Source organism: Oncorhynchus kisutch, unplaced genomic scaffold (assembly GCF_002021735.2).
Source record: "Oncorhynchus kisutch isolate 150728-3 unplaced genomic scaffold, Okis_V2 Okis09a-Okis19a_hom, whole genome shotgun sequence".
Lineage (NCBI taxonomy): Eukaryota > Metazoa > Chordata > Actinopteri > Salmoniformes > Salmonidae > Oncorhynchus > Oncorhynchus kisutch.
Genome location: NW_022261985.1, coordinates 162,712 through 181,368, shown reverse-complemented (window position 1 = coordinate 181,368; position 18,657 = coordinate 162,712). Strand labels below are relative to the sequence as shown.

General features: G+C 49.1%; 1 protein-coding gene across 1 annotated transcript in view; it reads right to left on the bottom strand.

Moving 5' to 3' along the window:
• Positions 1-18,657, bottom strand: part of plxna4 (plexin A4) — a 510,802-nt gene that overhangs the window by 442,258 nt on the left and 49,887 nt on the right. Inside the window, exon 3 of the mRNA XM_031815179.1 lies at positions 450-632. Within this exon, the coding sequence (XP_031671039.1) occupies positions 450-632 (183 nt within the window). The remainder of the gene's footprint in view (positions 1-449; positions 633-18,657) is intronic.

Sequence of the window (18,657 nt, the reverse complement as noted above, 5' to 3'; positions counted from 1 at the left end):
CAGTCTCTAACGGTTGATCTGTTTATGGCAGCGACTTCTTTAGTTTCTTTGTACAATGGAAAATGACGTATGGTTTGTATAATTTTAGAGACTATTTCAGTGTTGTGGACAAAAATGATATGGTAGCAGCTACAGTGTACAGTAGGTTGTCATGGTGTAGCGTGTATTATACAGGACCATGGATCAGGAGAGACGTCCAGAAACACCAGAAAGACCTCTATTAATAAAACACCTGAGGTGGTCTCGAGATGCTCTCTCTCTGACACACACACACACACACACTCACACTCACACACACTGCCTCTCCTCCACCTCTCCCTCCTGAAGAGAAAACGGCCGACTCAGTATGTTTGTGGAAAAACAATCTCCTCGTATCTCCTAGTAGCCCTCCACAGTCCCTGGTGGGAGACCACTGGGAAGTGTAATAGTATCAATGGCCGCCCGCCTACCTTCTTGATGCGCCCGCTCTTGGTGCCCACGAAGGCCAGAGAGTGGTTCTTGTAGACATAGGCGATGACCGAGGTCATCTTGTCGGTGGAGTCAGAGAAGAGAGGGATGCCCTGCACCATCTCTGACACCCCCAGCGGAGCGTTCATATCCAGGCCACAGAAGTTGTCGTCGATGGTTAAGAGCTGGAGGGAGGGGAGGGAGGGGAGGGAAAGAGAGAGGGGAGGCAGAGAGTCATTATTGGACTTTTTTTGTGATCAACTGTCTCTTATTTCTTGTTGAAGAAGAGTGTGTATTCTGAAGAAGACTATGGTAGATGTTCAGTGAGAGAGACTTAAAGTTAGTGCATTTATCTTCAGATAGCTTGGTGAGACAACCACATATCTCAGTCATAGTGAGCACATTTTCCCTCAATAAAGTAGCTATCAAAGTCAGTGCATGTAGGAGGGGGGGGGGTTATAGAGACAAAGGTGTGGGTTTGGCTTCAGCCCTGCAATAACACACCTGATTCATCAACACTATCATCATCCTACATCTGCACTAACATTGTCTTCCATGTGTTACAGCTGGGTTGGAGATAAAACCGGCAAGCACTGCATCTCCTCCAAGACCAGAAACAACAGTTTCAACAGTTGTAAAGACCAGTAGAATACACAGAGGAATTCATCTCAGAGTCAGAAGACATGAATGTGAAGGGAGAGAGGTTCATAATGGCCTTTTAGACTGTCTGGGTTTAGTCTCAGTGACACAGTGTTATTTAGACTGTCTGGTTTAGTCTCAGTGACACAGTGTTTTTTTAGACTGTCTGGGTTTAGTCTCAGTGACACAGTGTTTTTTAGACTGTCTGGGTTTAGTCTCAGTGACAGTGTTATTTAGACTGTCTGAGTTTAGTCTCAGTGACACAGTGTTTTTTAGAGACTGTCTGGGTTTAGTCTCAGTGACACAGTGTTATTTAGACTGTCTGGGTTTAGTCTCAGTGACAGTGTTATTAGACTGTCTGAGTTTAGTCTCAGTGACAGTGTTATTAGACTGTCTGGGTTTAGTCTCAGTGACACAGTGTTGTTTAGACTGTCTGAGACTGACCTTCTGGACATGCAGAGAGGGAGTGAGGGAGAAGTAGAGAGAGAGGGAGGGAAAGAGAGAGAGAAAGAGAGAGAGTGTGTGTGAGAGAGCGAGAGAGAGAGAGAGAGAGAGAGAGAGAGATGTAAAGAGATAGACAGGGAAAGGGAGAGGGATGAAGACTGCAGTCAAGTTACAGTAGTCCTATGTAATATTGCCAGCAGCTACCCTGACAGGCTGATCCCAGGCAGATCCCCCCCACAATACCACCAGTGTAAAGCCAAGAGATGCCAACAACAGAACAAAATATTCAAAGTGAATCAGAGAACAAAACAAAATGAGCCTTCCTTATTTTCACACCGTCACGCCAAATCAGTGTTGCACCTCTAGGGAGGAGAAATAATCGGAAAAACAAGAAACGCTCACCTCGTTTTTCATCTGTTATGCAGCTGTTATGCCTCGCAATTGGACATGCTACTGTGCTTTTGTAATTGCCATGTGTCAGGTAGCCCAGCCATATGTGTCAGGTAGCCCAGCCATATGTGTCAGGTAGCCCAGCCATATGTGTCAGATAGCCCAGCCATATGTGTCAGGTAGCCCAGCCATATGTGTCAGGTAGCCCAGCTGTCAGGTAGCCCAGCCATATGGGTCAGGTAGCCCAGCCATATGTGTCAGGTAGCCCAGCCATATGTGTCAGGTAGCCCAGCCATATGTGTCAGGTAGCCCAGCCATATGTGTCAGGTAGCCCAGCCATATGTGTCAGGTAGCCCAGCCATATGTGTCAGGTAACCCAGCCACATGTATCAGGTAACCCAGTCATATGTGTCAGGTAGCCCAGCCATATGTGTCAGGTAGCCCAGCCATATGTGTCAGGTAGCCAAGCCATATGTGTCAGGTAGCCAAGCCATATGTGTCAGGTAGCCCAGCTGTCAGGTAGCCCAGCTGTCAGGTAGCCCAGCCATATGTGTCAGGTAGCCAAGCCATATGTGTCAGGTAGCCAAGCCATATGTGTCAGGTAGCCCAGCTGTCAGGTAGCCCAGCCATATGTGTCAGGTAACCCCCAGCCATTTGTGTCAGGTAGCCCAGCCATATGTGTCAGGTAGCCCAGACATATGTGTCAGGTAACCCAGCCATATGTGTCAGGCAGCCCAGCGGTTAGAGCAATGAGCCAGTAATTGAAAGGTCACTAGTTTGAATCCCTGCGCTGACAAAGGGAAACATCTGTTGATGTGCCCTTGAGCAAGGCAGTTAAAACTAATTGCTCCAGGGTCGCCATTGATAATGACTGACCCTGGACGTGACCCCATTCTCCAAGGGTGTCTCGGGGAGAGTCGGCTATGCCAAAAAACACATTTCCAATTCACACACGTGTATTAATTCCCACTTGTACATGTGTGAAACAGGAAATATATAAGCAACCACCAAACGACTATTATATGCAGATAGAATGGTGGGTTGGAATATGGACGACATGCCATCTGGGGAATGTTCACCTGTCATAAGAAAAGAGAATGCTGTATGGCTTCTGATAGCAGAATAATGATACTAGACAATAGGCATTATTCCATCTGTATGGACAGATTTGAAACAGTGGGCTTTGGACTGGTGGACCGTCCCATTTGATTAATATGGAGGCAGTACGCTGGGTTATTGTGAGAGTAAAAGCGCGACAGTTGATATTACAGTTGGAGATGTTGTTCTCCTTTCCCGTGATTAAAGGTCCTGAGGTCAGATGTGGAAAGCGGGTTATAAATCATCACCTGTTATCATATATTATAAGACCAAATCATTTCTGGCATACCATTATGCCGATTCAAACCTTCCATCTCAAGCAGGGTTGTGTCTAGGTCCATCTAATACATCAGAAACACTGGCGTCTCTCTCTGCTTAATGAAAGATTCAACAAGATAAAAACTACATTATAAACCAAAGTCGTGTTTATCGGCATTAAAGCTCTAACTGTCGGTAACAGTAAGCTTCTGCATGTAAACAAGCCATCATTTGTTTCAATGAGGCCATTATTGGGATAAAGTGGAGCAAATATGGCAATGTTACTCTTTTTCTTGGTTAAGATGGCATTGGTGGGGACAAAGTGGAGCAAAATATGGCAATGCCACCCTTTTGGTTGGTGGTTCTTTCCCGGAAGCTTTTTAGTGAACTCAGTCCTCAGGGGAACGTTCAGTCAAGTGTCTGCTGACAGAGTTCACAAGCCCTTCATCTTTGTCACTACGGAGATAGAGAGCATTCAGGAAGTAAATAGAATCATACACTGGAGCCACCTCCATAACATGGTGGGTTATGTTATGAGTAATCTGTCTGAGACGTCACGCCCTGAACTTAGATATCTCTGTTTTTCTATATATTTTGGTTAGGTCAGGGTGTGACTAGGGTGGGTACTCTAGTTTTTGTATGTCTATGTTGGCCTGATATGGTTCCCAATGTGAAACAGCAGTTTATCATTGTCTCTGATTGGGGATCATATTTAGGTAGCCATTTTCCTCATTTGTGTTGTGGGATCGTGTCTATGCTTAGTTGCCTCTCAGCACTATTTGTATAGCGTCACGTTTCGTTCATTGATTTCGTTTTTTTGTAGAGAATGTACGCCACCATGCTGCGCCTTGGTCTGATCCTTATGACGAACGTGACAGAGACTTTACTATGGTCGAGCAAATTAATTTCATATCGGGAGAAGAAGGGAGAGAGAGAATAAACAAGTCAGAGAGAGAGAGAGAAGAACATATGTTTTTGGTTTCACATTGGTTGTTGGAACAAAGCCATATATTTCATGGTCGTAAAAAATAACGTTTTTTAAACGTCCTGAGAACAGAAGTTAAAGTTAGCCTATTATGGGAACATTTACTCTGGTTAGTGGGTTATTTAGAGTTTTTTTTAATAGCTTCCTTAAAAGTTTCACTGAATGCTTCAATAGGACTTAACACTGCTAGCATATTTAGGATTTCATTTTCTGAAGTACAGATAGGACACATGGCCAGTCATTTCCTGAGGAATAATCATGAGAACACATATTTTTTTTATTGTGACACTGCATCAGTTAGATTCAAACCTATGACTTTCTATCCCTGTCTATCCCTGGAATTAGTCCACTGCACCACCAGGATGGCGCTAGCATGCCATGGTTTTTTGCGCATACAAAGCTGTTTATTTTAGTCCATTCAAAGGAAACAAGCACTCATTAAGATCAGATGGGGCCAATTAGTGGGCGCAGCCAACACACCTGAACCCACTTCACAAGATGGAGGATAGAGAGAGTTTTGTTGATGCTGAGAACGGAATGTAGATGTTTTTAAGTAACATTCTGAGAACATTCTCTGAATGTCACTAAAGTTTTAATGTGTTTTTTTATGGAAAGTTTTTTTCATGTTCTGAGAATGGAATTTAGAGCGTATTGATGTTAATGAGTACAATATTCCCAGAATCGCTTAAGTCACTCATTTGAAATTTTTTCCCAGAATGTAATACAAATATGACATTAAATGGAACCACGTGGGAACTTGTGTGGATGTTCTGTGGAAGTACTAAGATTCTCACAGAAGAACATCGTTTTTTAACATTCTCGGAACAATTTGAGAACATGAGATTAAATAGAACCATGAAAAAACCTGTAGGAAACATTATGCTGAAGTACTGAAATTCCCACATTGTTTCTTAATATTCTCTGAACTTTTGAGAACATTCCCAATGTCAAACCAGTTGTAGAACGTTCCTAGAACATTACCAACATTGAAATGAAATGTAACCATGTTCAAACATTTAGGAAACGTTCTGTTGAAATGATGAAATACCAAGAAAATATACTTTCTTTGTCAAGTTCATGAACTGTGCTAAGAATGTCCCAAAGCCAAGCATCTTTCCTGCACCATTCCTAGAAAGTTGTGGGAAGGTTGAATGCAAAATAACCACAGGACAATCACGCTCTCACCAAGCTCTAAAAAACATGGTTCTCAGAACTTTATGTGCTAGCTGGGTCCAGTCCAGCCAATGTCGCCTGACCTTTAAAAATCTGCTGGCTTAGATTGCTGGTTCCGTGGGCCGGGGAGCATGAAGTGTAGCTGAGGCTAGCACCCAGCCATCCTCTAGCAGGGGTCAAAAGTACGTGCACTATATAGGGAATAGGGTACCGTATGGGAGGCAGGACAGAGCGGCCAACTCAAAACATCTTGTCACGTCTGCTCCCACGCTTCCCCTCTCTGGCGCTTGAGGGCGCCAGGCTGCACTTCATCTCTCCCTGTGTTACAATAAATATCTTGGTTCATTCATCCCTGTTTCCTGGTCTGAGTTTGCACTTGGGTTCCCCTGTGCTGTTCCGCTTAACAGTACAAAAACTCAAAGTGTCCAAGTGGTGTGTTGAATGCCGTTTTCCACTCGTCCCCCTCTCTGATGCGGAAAAGGTGGTAGGCATTCTGGAAGTGGAGTTTAGTGAAAACCGTGGCACCATGGAGGGGGGGGGGGAAAGCAGAACTGATGAGTGGCAAGGGATACTTGTTCCTGACAGTGATACTATTCAACCCACGGAAGTGACCCATGACCCATCTTTTTTCTTGACGAAGAAAAAAACACACTTTGATTTCTCATACAGTTAAGCAGAGCAACACAGGGGAACCCAAGAGCAGACTCAGACCAGGAAACAGGGATGAATGAACCAATATATTTATTGTAACACAGGGAGAGATTGTGTAGTGCAGATCCAGGGAAGCTTGGATGAGTTGTAGGAAGCCAGATGTGGAGGCTGAGGTTGGAGTGAGCTGGGTTGGGACTGTTGATTATGTGGAAACTGATCATCTCCTGGTGAATACCAGAGAGTGGCTCTGTCACACAAGGTTGGTCTCAAACAGAGGTCTGGGGGAAGATGGGCCGGCGATTTGACTCAACAATATTTCCCCCATAACGGCCGAGCCTCGTCTTACTGGACGCAGGGAACAAGTGGAGACCATCTGGCCAACCTGGACACAGTATAGACATCTCCTAGTATCTGCCTCTCCTCTGGAGATAGATGGGTCCGGCCAGGCTGCATGGGTTCAGGTTTAGAACATGCCTGGGGTAGGGATGCAGTCGGAGGAGAAGGGCAAGGCACTGAAGCAGATGTTAAGGTACTTGCAACCCTACCTACCCTCTTCCTCCAACACTCCCAGAGACGGTTGTCAATGCGGATAGTGAGAGAAATGAGTTCATCAAGATCATCAGGCTCCTCCCTGGACACCAACTCGTCCTTGAGGGTCTCAGTGAGTGAGTTCCGGAATGCTCCCTGAAGAGCCTCTTCATTCCAGCCTCGCTCTGCGGCGAGGGTGCGGAACTCACATGCCATTTCAGCAACACTCTGGGCACCTTGACGGAGGGACAGGAGTCGTTTAGCGGTATCCTTTCCACAGACCGGGTGGTCGAAGACCTTCCTGTTATAATCTGCTATAGGAGAAGCAGCAGCCATCATACGAAGCATCGGGGAGTACTGGCATTCCGGTTGGTATGCCCCCTGGGGTGCCTAGCCAACATGTTGGGCTTCCACGCCCTAGCTGGCTCAAGAAGTTTCCTTGTCCCGGTTGGCTCGCACATCCCACGTCGGGACTCAGCCGGATCATCAGTTCTTATTCGCCCAGCCGGTCCAGGATTATTATTGGCTGGCTGGCTGGCTCGAGAGGTTTCGTTGCCTCGGTTGGCTCGGCAGGTTTCCATCCCACGTCACACTCCGCTGGATTGTTGGGCTCCCTCGACAGGCGTCAGGCATCTTGCCTCAGCCGGATGTTAGGCTTCCATACCTCAGCCTGCTCGCCAGGCTCCCACGCTCCTGTCGGTTCGTCAGGCTTCCACGCCCCAACCGGCTTGCCCAGCACCCATGTCTCGGCCGGGTTCGCCCAAGTGGAACGCCGGGTGGTGTCCCAAGAGTGGGGGGTTCTGTCACATCTGCTCCCGCTCTTCCCCCCCCTGGCGAACGAGGGCACCAGGTTGCCCTGCTTTACATCTCCCTCACTGCAGCGGGATCTACAAGCATCTTGCCTCAGACGGATTGTCGGTCTGCCATGCCTCAGGGGGCTCGCCAGGTTCTCACACTCCTGACAGATAGTTGGGCTCCCACGCCCCAACCGGCTTTCCGAGCGCCCATGTCTCGGCCGGCTTGCCCGGGTGGACGTCATGTCCACTCCCACTCTTCCCCCCTCTGGCGCTTGAGGGCACCAGGCTGCCCTGCTTCACTCACTCCTATCATCTATTATGCACACCTGCCTTCCCTCATCACGTGCATCAGCGATATTGGACTCACTTGGACTCATCATCTGTTTATTTCCTCCAGTATATTTGTCAGTTTCCTTGCTCTGTTCCCGCTGCTGCAGTAATAGTTTTTTTGTCTGTGTTACCTGTTTGCTGATGCTGTTAATGTCTCGTTCCATGTCCGTTCTATATTAATGTTTTACTTCCCCGTACCTGCTTCGTCTCTCCAGTGTCATCCCATGTGACACATCTAGCCTTCTGCGGTGTTAGTCTTTCTGCAGGCCTGTCTGCTGTCCTCTCTACCGCCGGCCCATGCATCATCACAAGACAGAGAGCTTGGCCCGGCGTTGTCGTCATGGCGATAGCTCAGGGCACACACACATGAGCGCATAAACATACCATCACCAGACACCCTTATATCTGGAGCTTTAGTTGGTAGAGCGGTGGACCCCTCCATCTATAGCCCTCCTGCTGTTTACTCCTCTGATAGAAAGAGGAACAAATGAGAGAAGAAGAGAAATCTTCTGCTGGCTACTGCCCCTTGACTTGATTTTCATCATTGTTACAGGCGGTTACAAAGGAGCCTCATCACCCAGAGGTCAGGGGTTAACCGCCCTATGAGGGAGGAAATGAGAAATGAGAAAGGGAGGGCGGGAGGGAGATGTGAGGAGGGAGAGGGAATGGCTCGTCTGACCAACAACAAGAGGTGCGCAAACATTTCTTTTATTTTCAGCCGATTTCAGATTGATACCTCGGAGGGTATAACGAGGGTACTTTTGGTACTTTTGATAGAAGTGTGTGTGCATGTGTGTGTGTGTGTGTGTGTGTGTGCATGACACACACTCATGCATGTACAGAGAAGACGTGTGTTCTCGTCTCCCGTTATTGACACCTGCCGTGATATTTCTGGAGAAGCGTCCTAACATGCCAATCACACCGAGCAGCGACTCAGTTTAATGAAATATACTTGCTGTCTGTCATCCTTTCAGAAAGCAGACACGTTTTCATTACGCCCGCACAAAACATGACATTTGACACCCATCTCAGTCATCCAGACACAAATAATATCCAGTCCTCAAAACAGCCCCCATCTGCCTGCCTGTCTGTCTGTCTGTCTGTCTCTCTCTCTCCTTTCTGTATCAAACCATTTTTACTCTCATTCTCTCCCCCCCACATCCTCCATATCTCTTTCTCTCTCTGCCTACAGTCCCCTCTCTCCTCCTCCCAGCCTCCTCCCTCTCTCCTCCTCCCAGCCTCCTCCCTCTCTCCTCCCAGCCTCCTCCCTCTCTCCTCCTCCCAGCCTCCTCCCTCTCTCCTCCTCCCAGCCTCCTCCCTCTCTCACTCCATGTCTAACGCTTCCTCCCTCTACAGGTACACGATTCCTTCCGCATTATGGTCAATTTCACACTGAGAGTCCCTGGGTGGAGTGAGGACACAGGGGAGGACACCGGCTCCCCTCCTAAAAGTCTCTGGAGGAGAGATGAGGCTCTGCTGCATCTGAACCACGGCCAAAAACAGAGTACGGAATCAGGTCACTCAGACCTCTCGCTGTCCCTCCTTTTCTCTCTCCCTCTATCTCTATTTCTCTGTCTGCCAGCCAGCTACAGTACAAAGAGAGCTCTCTTCTGGACTGGGCATACGGTTCAGTAGACACAGACTAGAGAGAGAGAGAGAGAGAGAGAGAGAGAGAGAGAGAGAGAGAGAGAGAGAGAGAGAGAGAGAGAGAGAGAGAGAGACAGAGACAGAGGGAGAGAGAGAGAGAGAGAGAGAGAGAGAGAGAGACAGAGACAGAGGGAGAGACAGAGACAGAGACAGAGACAGAGACAGAGAGAGAGAGAGAGAGAGAGAGAGAGAGAGAGAGAGAGAGAGAGAGAGAGAGAGAGAGAGAGAGAGAGACAGAGACAGAGAGAGAGAGAGAGAGAGAGAGAGAGAGAGAGAGAGAGAGAGAGAGAGAGAGAGAGAGGTGGTGGCACAATGCGATTAAAGGGATTGAATGAGATCCACTGTTCAACGCTCTCTGATGTTGGGCCTAATCTGGGCCTGCAGTGTCACAAAGAGGAGTCCTATGGTCCGCTGGTTCAGGAAGTTAATGACACACATTATACTGGTAGACGTGTTTCCCCACAACACCACTCCACCACAGCAGAGCCATGAAGCATCACTTATTTTCCACTTCTCCGTACGTCTATAAAAACAACACAACAAATATAGGTGGGTCGTCTAATAATCGGTCAGTGCAACCGACAAACCTGTATTTCCATGAACTTCACAACACATAATTATGTACAATGTTAACACTGTGTGAAATAGCTTGCCTGTCAAATTGAATGCTGGGCACAACAACCTTGCATAACTGCCTACGCATTCACATTCATTATGCAATCATAACAACGTGGGACAGCCACAACACATCGCACCGTGGACTTATTCTACTCTATTCATCTGTCCTTTAACTAGGTATGTCCCATTGAGACAGGAACACCTATGTGAGAATGCTATTCATTGACTACAGCTCAGCGTTCAACACCATAGTGCCCCCAAAGCTCATCAATAAGCTAAGGACCCTGGGACTAAACACCTCCCTCTGCAACTGGATTCTGGACTTCCTGACGGGCCGCCCCCAGGTGGTGAGGTTAGGTAACAACACATCTGCCACGCTGATCATCAACACAGGGGCCCCTCAGGGGTGCGTGCTCAGTCCTCTCCTGTACTCCCTGTTCACTCATGGCTGCACGGCCAAGCACGACTTCAACACCATCATTAACTTTGCCGATGACACAACAGAGGTAGGCCTAATCACCGACAACAACAAGACAGCCTATAGGGAGGTGGTCAGAGACCTGGCCGTGTGGTGCCAGGACAAGAACCTCTCCCGCAACGTGATCTCTCTCCGCAAGGAGATGATTGTGGACTACAGGAAAAAGAGGACCGAGCACGCCACCATTCTCATCGACTGGGCTGCAGTGGAGCAGGTTGAGAGCTTCAAGTTCCTTGGTGTCCACACCACCAACAAACTAACATGGTCCAAACACACCAAGACAGTCGTGAAGAGGGCACGACAAAACCTATTCCCCCTCATGAGACTTTAATAACTCTACCTACATGTACATACTACCTCAACTAATTGGTGCCCCCGCTCATTGACTCTGTACCGGTACCCCCCTGAATAGAGTCTCTATTGTTATTTCCCTGCTGCTCTTTAATTACTTGTTCTTTTTATCTCTTATTCATATCTGTTTTTTTGGAAATTGCTTTGTTTTTTAGGGGCTCGTAAGTATGGATTTCACTGTTGTATTCGGCGCATGTGACTAATAACATTTGATTTGAATCTCTATTTCAAGGGGACTTGGCTGCCAAGTGAGTCCCATTGAGACAGGAATCTGTTTTTGAAGGGACTTGACTGCCGACGTGGACTTGACTTGAACTTGAGGTTATTTCCCTCCACAGTGTTGTCTGTACAGTTGCAGCCCCATGCAGAGAGCTCGGTGATGGGAGTGCAATGTGCAGTCTGTCTGAGCGCTGATCCATGGCAACCCTTTATCCCGCTCGCCGCGCATGACAGAGCGCAGGATTGCACGCTAACGCCCGCCCACCGCCGTTCCCTCTACGCTTCCCTCCCTCCACCACAAACACTGGCCAGCTGACTCTATCAAACACTGGCCAGCTGACTCTATCAAACACTGGCCAGCTGACTCTATCCAACATTGGCCAGCTGACTCTATCAAACACTGGCCATCTGACTCTATCAAACACTGGCCAGCTGACTCTATCAAACACTGGCCAGCTGACTCTATCAAACACTGGCCAGCTGACTCTATCAAACACTGGCCAGCTGAATCTATCAAACACTGGCCAGCTTCTCTATATTTCATTTTCTCCCTCTAGTATCATCCCTCTCCCTCCAGCATCATCCCTGTTCATTATCCTCTCCTCCCTCTCCCTCTAGTATCATCCCTCTCCCTCCAGTATCATCCCTGTTCATTATCCTCTCCTCCCTCTCCCTCCAGTATCATCCCTCTCCCTATAGTATCATCCTTGTCCATCATCATCTCATCCATCTCCCTCCAGTATCATCCCTCTGCCTCAAGTATCATCCCTCTCCCTCCAATATCATCCCTGTTCATCATCCTCTCCTCCATCTCCCTCCAGTATCATCCCTCTGCCTCCAGTATCATCCCTCTCCCTCCAATATCATCCCTGTTCATCATCCTATCCCTCCATTATCATCCTATCTGTCCAGTATCATCCTTCTCCCTCCAGTATCATACCTATTCATCCTCCTCTCCTCCCTCTCCCTCCAGTATCATCTCTGTTCATCCTCCTCTCCTCCCTCACCCTCCAGTATCATCCCTGTTCATCATCCTCACCCTCCAGTATCATCCCTGTTCATCATCCCTCTCCCTCCAGTAGTATCCCTATTCATCATCCTCTCCTCCCTCACCCTCCAGTATCATCCCTGTTCATCATCCTCTCCCTCCAGTATCATCCCTGTTCATCATCCTCTCCCTCCAGTATCATCCCTATTCATCATCCTCTCCTCCCTCTCCCTCCATTATCATCCCTATTCACCTTCCTCTCCTCCCTCACCCTCCAGTATCATCCCTGTTCATCATCCTCTCCCTCCAGTATCATCCCTGTTCATCATCCTCTCCCTCCATTATCATCCCTATTCACCATCCTCTCCTCCCTCACCCTCCAGTATCATCCCTGTTCATCATCCTCTCCCTCCAGTATCATCCCTGTTCATCATCCTCTCCCTCCATTATCATCCCTATTCACCATCCTCTCCTCCCTCACCCTCCAGTATCATCCCTGTTCATCATCCTCTCCCTCCAGTATCATCCCTGTTCATCATCCTCTCCCTCCATTATCATCCCTATTCACCATCCTCTCCTCCCTCACCCTCCAGTATCATCCCTGTTCATCATCTTCTCCCTCCAGTATCATCCCTGTTCATCATCCTCTCCCTCCAGTATCATCCCTGTTCATCATCTTCTCAGAGCGTGTGTTTGGCAGGATTCCAGTCAGAACAGGGGTCCTTCAAAGCTTCAAAGGTCCCTGCCGCTGCTACTGTCAGAGGATTGTACACACACTGCTGACTGGGCAGATATACTGTAGAGGACAGAAGGGATGAAACCATACAGAGTCAATGGACAGATCCTCAGGTCTGAGCTGTTTATGCTTAGTGTAGGTAGGAGGGGAGGGCAGGAGCTTGACCTACTATGGTTGGTGATGGGGTTGGTACACACACACACACACACACACACACACACACAGATGTCTAGAGCGATTAGTAGTATACATCCAGCCTGCAGCTGGAGCCTGTTGATATAGCAGGATGTTCAGGTCTATACATGGTGTCTGGTTCCAGGGGCTTACAGAGCTTATAAGGAGGAAAACATCCCACTCTTATCAATAAACACACCATTCATTCTAGTCTCTCCTGGGGACCTAAAGGAGCCATGCTCATATCTGTGACTCTAATCACTTAGCGAGGGTGCTTGGGTAAAAACAGGGGTTCTGAATGAGGTTTCCATCTGCAGTTTAGATGCACATTATGCATTCCACAGTCTGTGTGTGGCTATGTGAGAGAGAATAGGTATGTAGAGTGAAATAGCTGTCACCTACTAGATTTAACTCCTTTTCTATAGAGCCCTTGGGAATGTTCTAAAACAGACAGAATGATTAGCATTGAAGAGGGAACAACACAGAGAGAGAGAGAGAGAGAGAGAGAGAGAGAGAGAGAGAGAGAGAGAGAGAGAGAGAGAGAGAGAGCTGACGACACTCGCCAGGGCCTGAAAGTGATGTCATCTCTCCGAGACATGCCATCAGTCTCTCAGCAGATCAATGTGGTTTATGGGAGGCAAAATAGTGAGACTTTTGGAGTGTGTGTGTGTCCACAAGTTTATTGTCTATCTGAGGAGAGAGATTAAATATTTGTCTTTGTGTTCTATAAAGTCAAAGAAGATGACGACCTGGCTGTGTTGTTTTGGCTTGTCTGCCTCACAGACAGGAGAGGCAGTCTCTACCTGGCTGTGTTGTGTTGGCTTGTCTGCCTCACAGACAGGAGAGGCAGTCTCTACCTGGCTGTGTTGTGTTGGCTTGTCTGCCTCACAGACAGGAGAGGCAGTCTCTACCTGGTTGTGTTGTGTTGGCTTGTCTGCCTCACAGACAGGAGAGGCAGTCTATACCTGGCTGTGTTGTGTTGGCTTGTCTGCCTCACAGACAGGAGAGGCAGTCTCTACCTGGTTGTGTTGGCTTGTCTGCCTCACAGACAGGAGAGGCAGTCTCTACCTGGCTGTGTTGTGTTGGCTTGTCTGCCTCACAGACAGGAGAGGCAGTCTCTACCTGGCCTTGTTGTGTTGGCTTGTCTGCCTCACAGACAGGAGAGGCAGTCTCTACCTGGCTGTGTTGTGTTAGCTTGTCTGCCTCACATACAGGAGATGCAGTCTCTACCTGGCTGTTTGGTGTTGGCTTGTCTGCCTCACAGACAGGGTAGGCGGTCTCTACCTGGCTGTGTTGTGTTGGCTTGTCTGCCTCACAGACAGGAGAGGCAGTCTCTACCTGGCTGTGTTGTGTTGGCTTGTCTGCCTCACAGACAGGAGAGTCAGTCTCTACCTGGCTGTGTTGTGTTGGCTTGTCTGCCACACAGACAGGAGAGGCAGTCTCTACCTGGCTGTGTTGTGTTGGCTTGTCTGCCTCACAGACAGGAGAGGCAGTCTCTACCTGGCTGTGTTGTGTTGGCTTGTCTGCCTCACAGACAGGAGAGGCAGTCTCTACCTGGCTGTGTTGTGTTGGCTTGTCTGCCTCACAGACAGGAGAGTCAGTCTCTACCTGGCTGTGTTGTGTTGGCTTGTCTGCCACACAGACAGGAGAGGCAGTCTCTACCTGGCTGTGTTGTGTTGGCTTGTCTGCCTCACAGACAGGAGAGGCAGTCTCTACCTGGCTGTGTTGTGTTGGCTTGTCTGCCTCACAGACAGGAGAGGCAGTCTCTACCTGGCTGTGTTGTGTTGGCTTGTCTGCCTCACAGACAGGAGAGGCAGTCTCTACCTGGCTGTGTTGTGTTAGCTTGTCTGCCTCACAGACAGGAGAGGCAGTCTCTACCTGGCTGTGTTGTGTTGGCTTGTCTGCCTCACAGACAGGAGAGGCAGTCTCTACCTGGCTGTGTTGTGTTGGCTTGTCTGCCTCACAGACAGGAGAGGCAGTCTCTACCTGGCTGTGTTCTGTTGGCTTGTCTGCTTCACAGACAGGAGAGGCAGTCTCTACCTGGCTGTGTTGTGTTGGCTTGTCTGCCTCACAGACAGGAGAGGCAGTCTCGACCTGGCTGTGTTGTGTTGGCTTGTCTGCCTCACAGACAGGAGAGGCAGTCTCTACCTGGCTGTGTTGTGTTGGCTTGTCTGCCTCACAGACAGGAGAGGCAGTCTCTACCTGGCTGTGTTGTGTTGGCTTGTCTGCCTCACAGACAGGAGAGGCAGTCTCTACCTGGCTGTGTTCTGTTGGCTTGTCTGCTTCACAGACAGGAGAGGCAGTCTCTACCTGGCTGTGTTGTGTTGGCTTGTCTGCCTCACAGACAGGAGAGGCAGTCTCTACCTGGCTGTGTTGTGTTGGCTTGTCTGCCTCACAGACAGGAGAGGCAGTCTCTACCTGGCTGTGTTGTGTTGGCTTGTCTGCCTCACAGACAGGAGAGGCAGTCTCTACCTGGCTGTGTTCTGTTGGCTTGTCTGCTTCACAGACAGGAGAGGCAGTCTCTACCTGGCTGTGTTGTGTTGGCTTGTCTGCCTCACAGACAGGAGAGGCAGTCTCGACCTGGCTGTGTTGTGTTGGCTTGTCTGCCTCACAGACAGGAGAGGCAGTCTCTACCTGGCTGTGTTGTGTTGGCTTGTCTGCCTCACAGACAGGAGAGGCAGTCTCTACCTGGCTGTGTTGTGTTGGCTTGTCTGCCTCACAGACAGGAGAGGCAGTCTCTACCTGGCTGTGTTCTGTTGGCTTGTCTGCTTCACAGACAGGAGAGGCAGTCTCTACCTGGCTGTGTTGTGTTGGCTTGTCTGCCTCACAGACAGGAGAGGCAGTCTCTACCTGGCTGTATTGTGTTGGCTTGTCTGCCTCACAGACAGGAGAGGCAGTCTCTACCTGGCTGTGTTGTGTTGGCTTGTCTGCCTCACAGACAGGATAGGCAGTCTCTACCTGGCTGTGTGGTGTTGGCTTGTCTGCCTCACAGACAGGAGAGGCAGTCTCTACCTGGCCTTGTTGTGTTGGCTTGTCTGCCTCACAGACAGGAGAGGCAGTCTCTACCTGGCTGTGTTGTGTTGGCTTGTCTGCCTCACAGACAGGAGAGGCAGTCTCTACCTGGCTGTGTTGTGTTGGCTTGTCTGCCTCACAGACAGGAGAGGCAGTCTCTACCTGACTGTGTTGTGTTGGCTTGTCTGCCTCACAGACAGGAGAGGCAGTCTCTACCTGGCTGTGTTGTGTTGGCTTGTCTGCCTCACAGACAGGAGAGGCAGTCTCTACCTGGCTGTGTTGTGTTGGCTTGTCTGCCTCACAGACAGGAGAGGCAGTCTCTACCTGGCTGTGTTCTGTTGGCTTGTCTGCTTCACAGACAGGAGAGGCAGTCTCTACCTGGCTGTGTTGTGTTGGCTTGTCTGCCTCACAGACAGGAGAGGCAGTCTCTACCTGGCTGTGTTGTGTTGGCTTGTCTGCCTCACAGACAGGAGAGGCAGTCTCTACCTGGCTGTGTTGTGTTGGCTTGTCTGCCTCACAGACAGGAGAGGCAGTCTCTACCTGGCTGTGTTCTGTTGGCTTGTCTGCTTCACAGACAGGAGAGGCAGTCTCTACCTGGCTGTGTTGTGTTGGCTTGTCTGCCTCACAGACAGGAGAGGCAGTCTCGACCTGGCTGTGTTGTGTTGGCTTGTCTGCCTCACAGACAGGAGAGGCAGTCTCTACCTGGCTGTGTTGTGTTGGCTTGTCTGCCTCACAGACAGGAGAGGCAGTCTCTACCTGGCTGTGTTGTGTTGGCTTGTCTGCCTCACAGACAGGAGAGGCAGTCTCTACCTGGCTGTGTTCTGTTGGCTTGTCTGCTTCACAGACAGGAGAGGCAGTCTCTACCTGGCTGTGTTGTGTTGGCTTGTCTGCCTCACAGACAGGAGAGGCAGTCTCTACCTGGCTGTATTGTGTTGGCTTGTCTGCCTCACAGACAGGAGAGGCAGTCTCTACCTGGCTGTGTTGTGTTGGCTTGTCTGCCTCACAGACAGGATAGGCAGTCTCTACCTGGCTGTGTGGTGTTGGCTTGTCTGCCTCACAGACAGGAGAGGCAGTCTCTACCTGGCCTTGTTGTGTTGGCTTGTCTGCCTCACAGACAGGAGAGGCAGTCTCTACCTGGCTGTGTTGTGTTGGCTTGTCTGCCTCACAGACAGGAGAGGCAGTCTCTACCTGGCTGTGTTGTGTTGGCTTGTCTGCCTCACAGACAGGAGAGGCAGTCTCTACCTGACTGTGTTGTGTTGGCTTGTCTGCCTCACAGACAGGAGAGGCAGTCTCTACCTGGCTGTGTTGTGTTGGCTTGTCTGCCTCACAGACAGGAGAGGCAGTCTCTACCTGACTGTGTTGTGTTGGCTTGTCTGCCTCACAGACAGGAGAGGCAGTCTCTACCTGGCTGTGTTGTGTTGGCTTGTCTGCCTCACAGACAGGAGAGGCAGTCTCTACCTGACTGTGTTGTGTTGGCTTGTCTGCTTCACAGACAGGAGAGGCAGTCTCTACCTGGCTGTGTTGTGTTGGCTTGTCTGCCTCACAGACAGGAGAGGCAGTCTCTACCTGGCTGTGTTGTGTTGGCTTGTCTGCCTCACAGACAGGAGAGGCAGTCTTGATATTGTGCTGTTCTCCATAATTCATGTTTATGTATGATCCCATCTGTCAGAATCAATGGGGGAACAACAGATCTGTGTGGGGTAGAGAACACAATCAAATTAAACTAAATGACACTCGCTGATTTCAGGGGAAAGGGGGTGGAAATTGAGACATCCAAAAACGGAGCCGGAAGACAGCGAGAAAACGAGTGGGGCATCGGCTGGGTGAAGAGACACTTGGTTAATCCAAGAATAATGTGTTGTGATGGATTCTGACCTTTTGTGGGTTAGTATCATGTATGGAGATTTAATTAGTGTGTGTCAGGCGGAGACCACTGCGGCTTCACCTTGAATGGCACCCCATGTCCCTACATAGTGCACTATGGGGCCCTGGTCAAAAGTAGTGCACTACATAGGGATTAAGGTGCCATTTGGAACACGACTGTGTTTTAATGAAGCCAGATCCGGAGGATGTGGAGGGGACTGAATCACCAGACGACGCTGATTAAACTCCAATCACCGCTCAACTAATAAAGAAGGCAGCCCGGAACAGGACACAATACACAAAGGTTGATCAAATTAAGAGACGGAAGGAAGAAGAGCCATTATCAAAAAGAAGAACATCAAACATGAACTTCGTCCAGATGAGTGTTGCCTTCCAAGCTGCTTTCAAGTGGGGGGAGATGGAGGGACTGGCAACGGAGTAGAATAACCTAATTCATTGGAAATAATTCAGAATGTGAAGTCGACGTGGATGACAAATGTAGAAGAATAGCCGATCGCATGCTACTTAACAACATGTCATTTATGATCATTAGGAAGTGGGGAGTGAGGGCGAGGAGGACCGCAGCCATGTGACAGGGGTGAACTTGCCTCTCCTCTCTGTGAGCAGCATAGAGTGGTGAGAAAACCACTCAACTAGCCATGTTTAGAGCAGAACAGGCGAGAGAGAAAGAGGGAGAGAAGAGAAAGGAGAGAATTTCCTGCGTCTTGTTTTTTCTCTCTTATTCCTGCTGACACGGTGAACGTGTCCATGAAGGAGCAGGCGTTTTTTTGTATAGGTCACATGCCATTTCACAATGATCTATGGACGCAG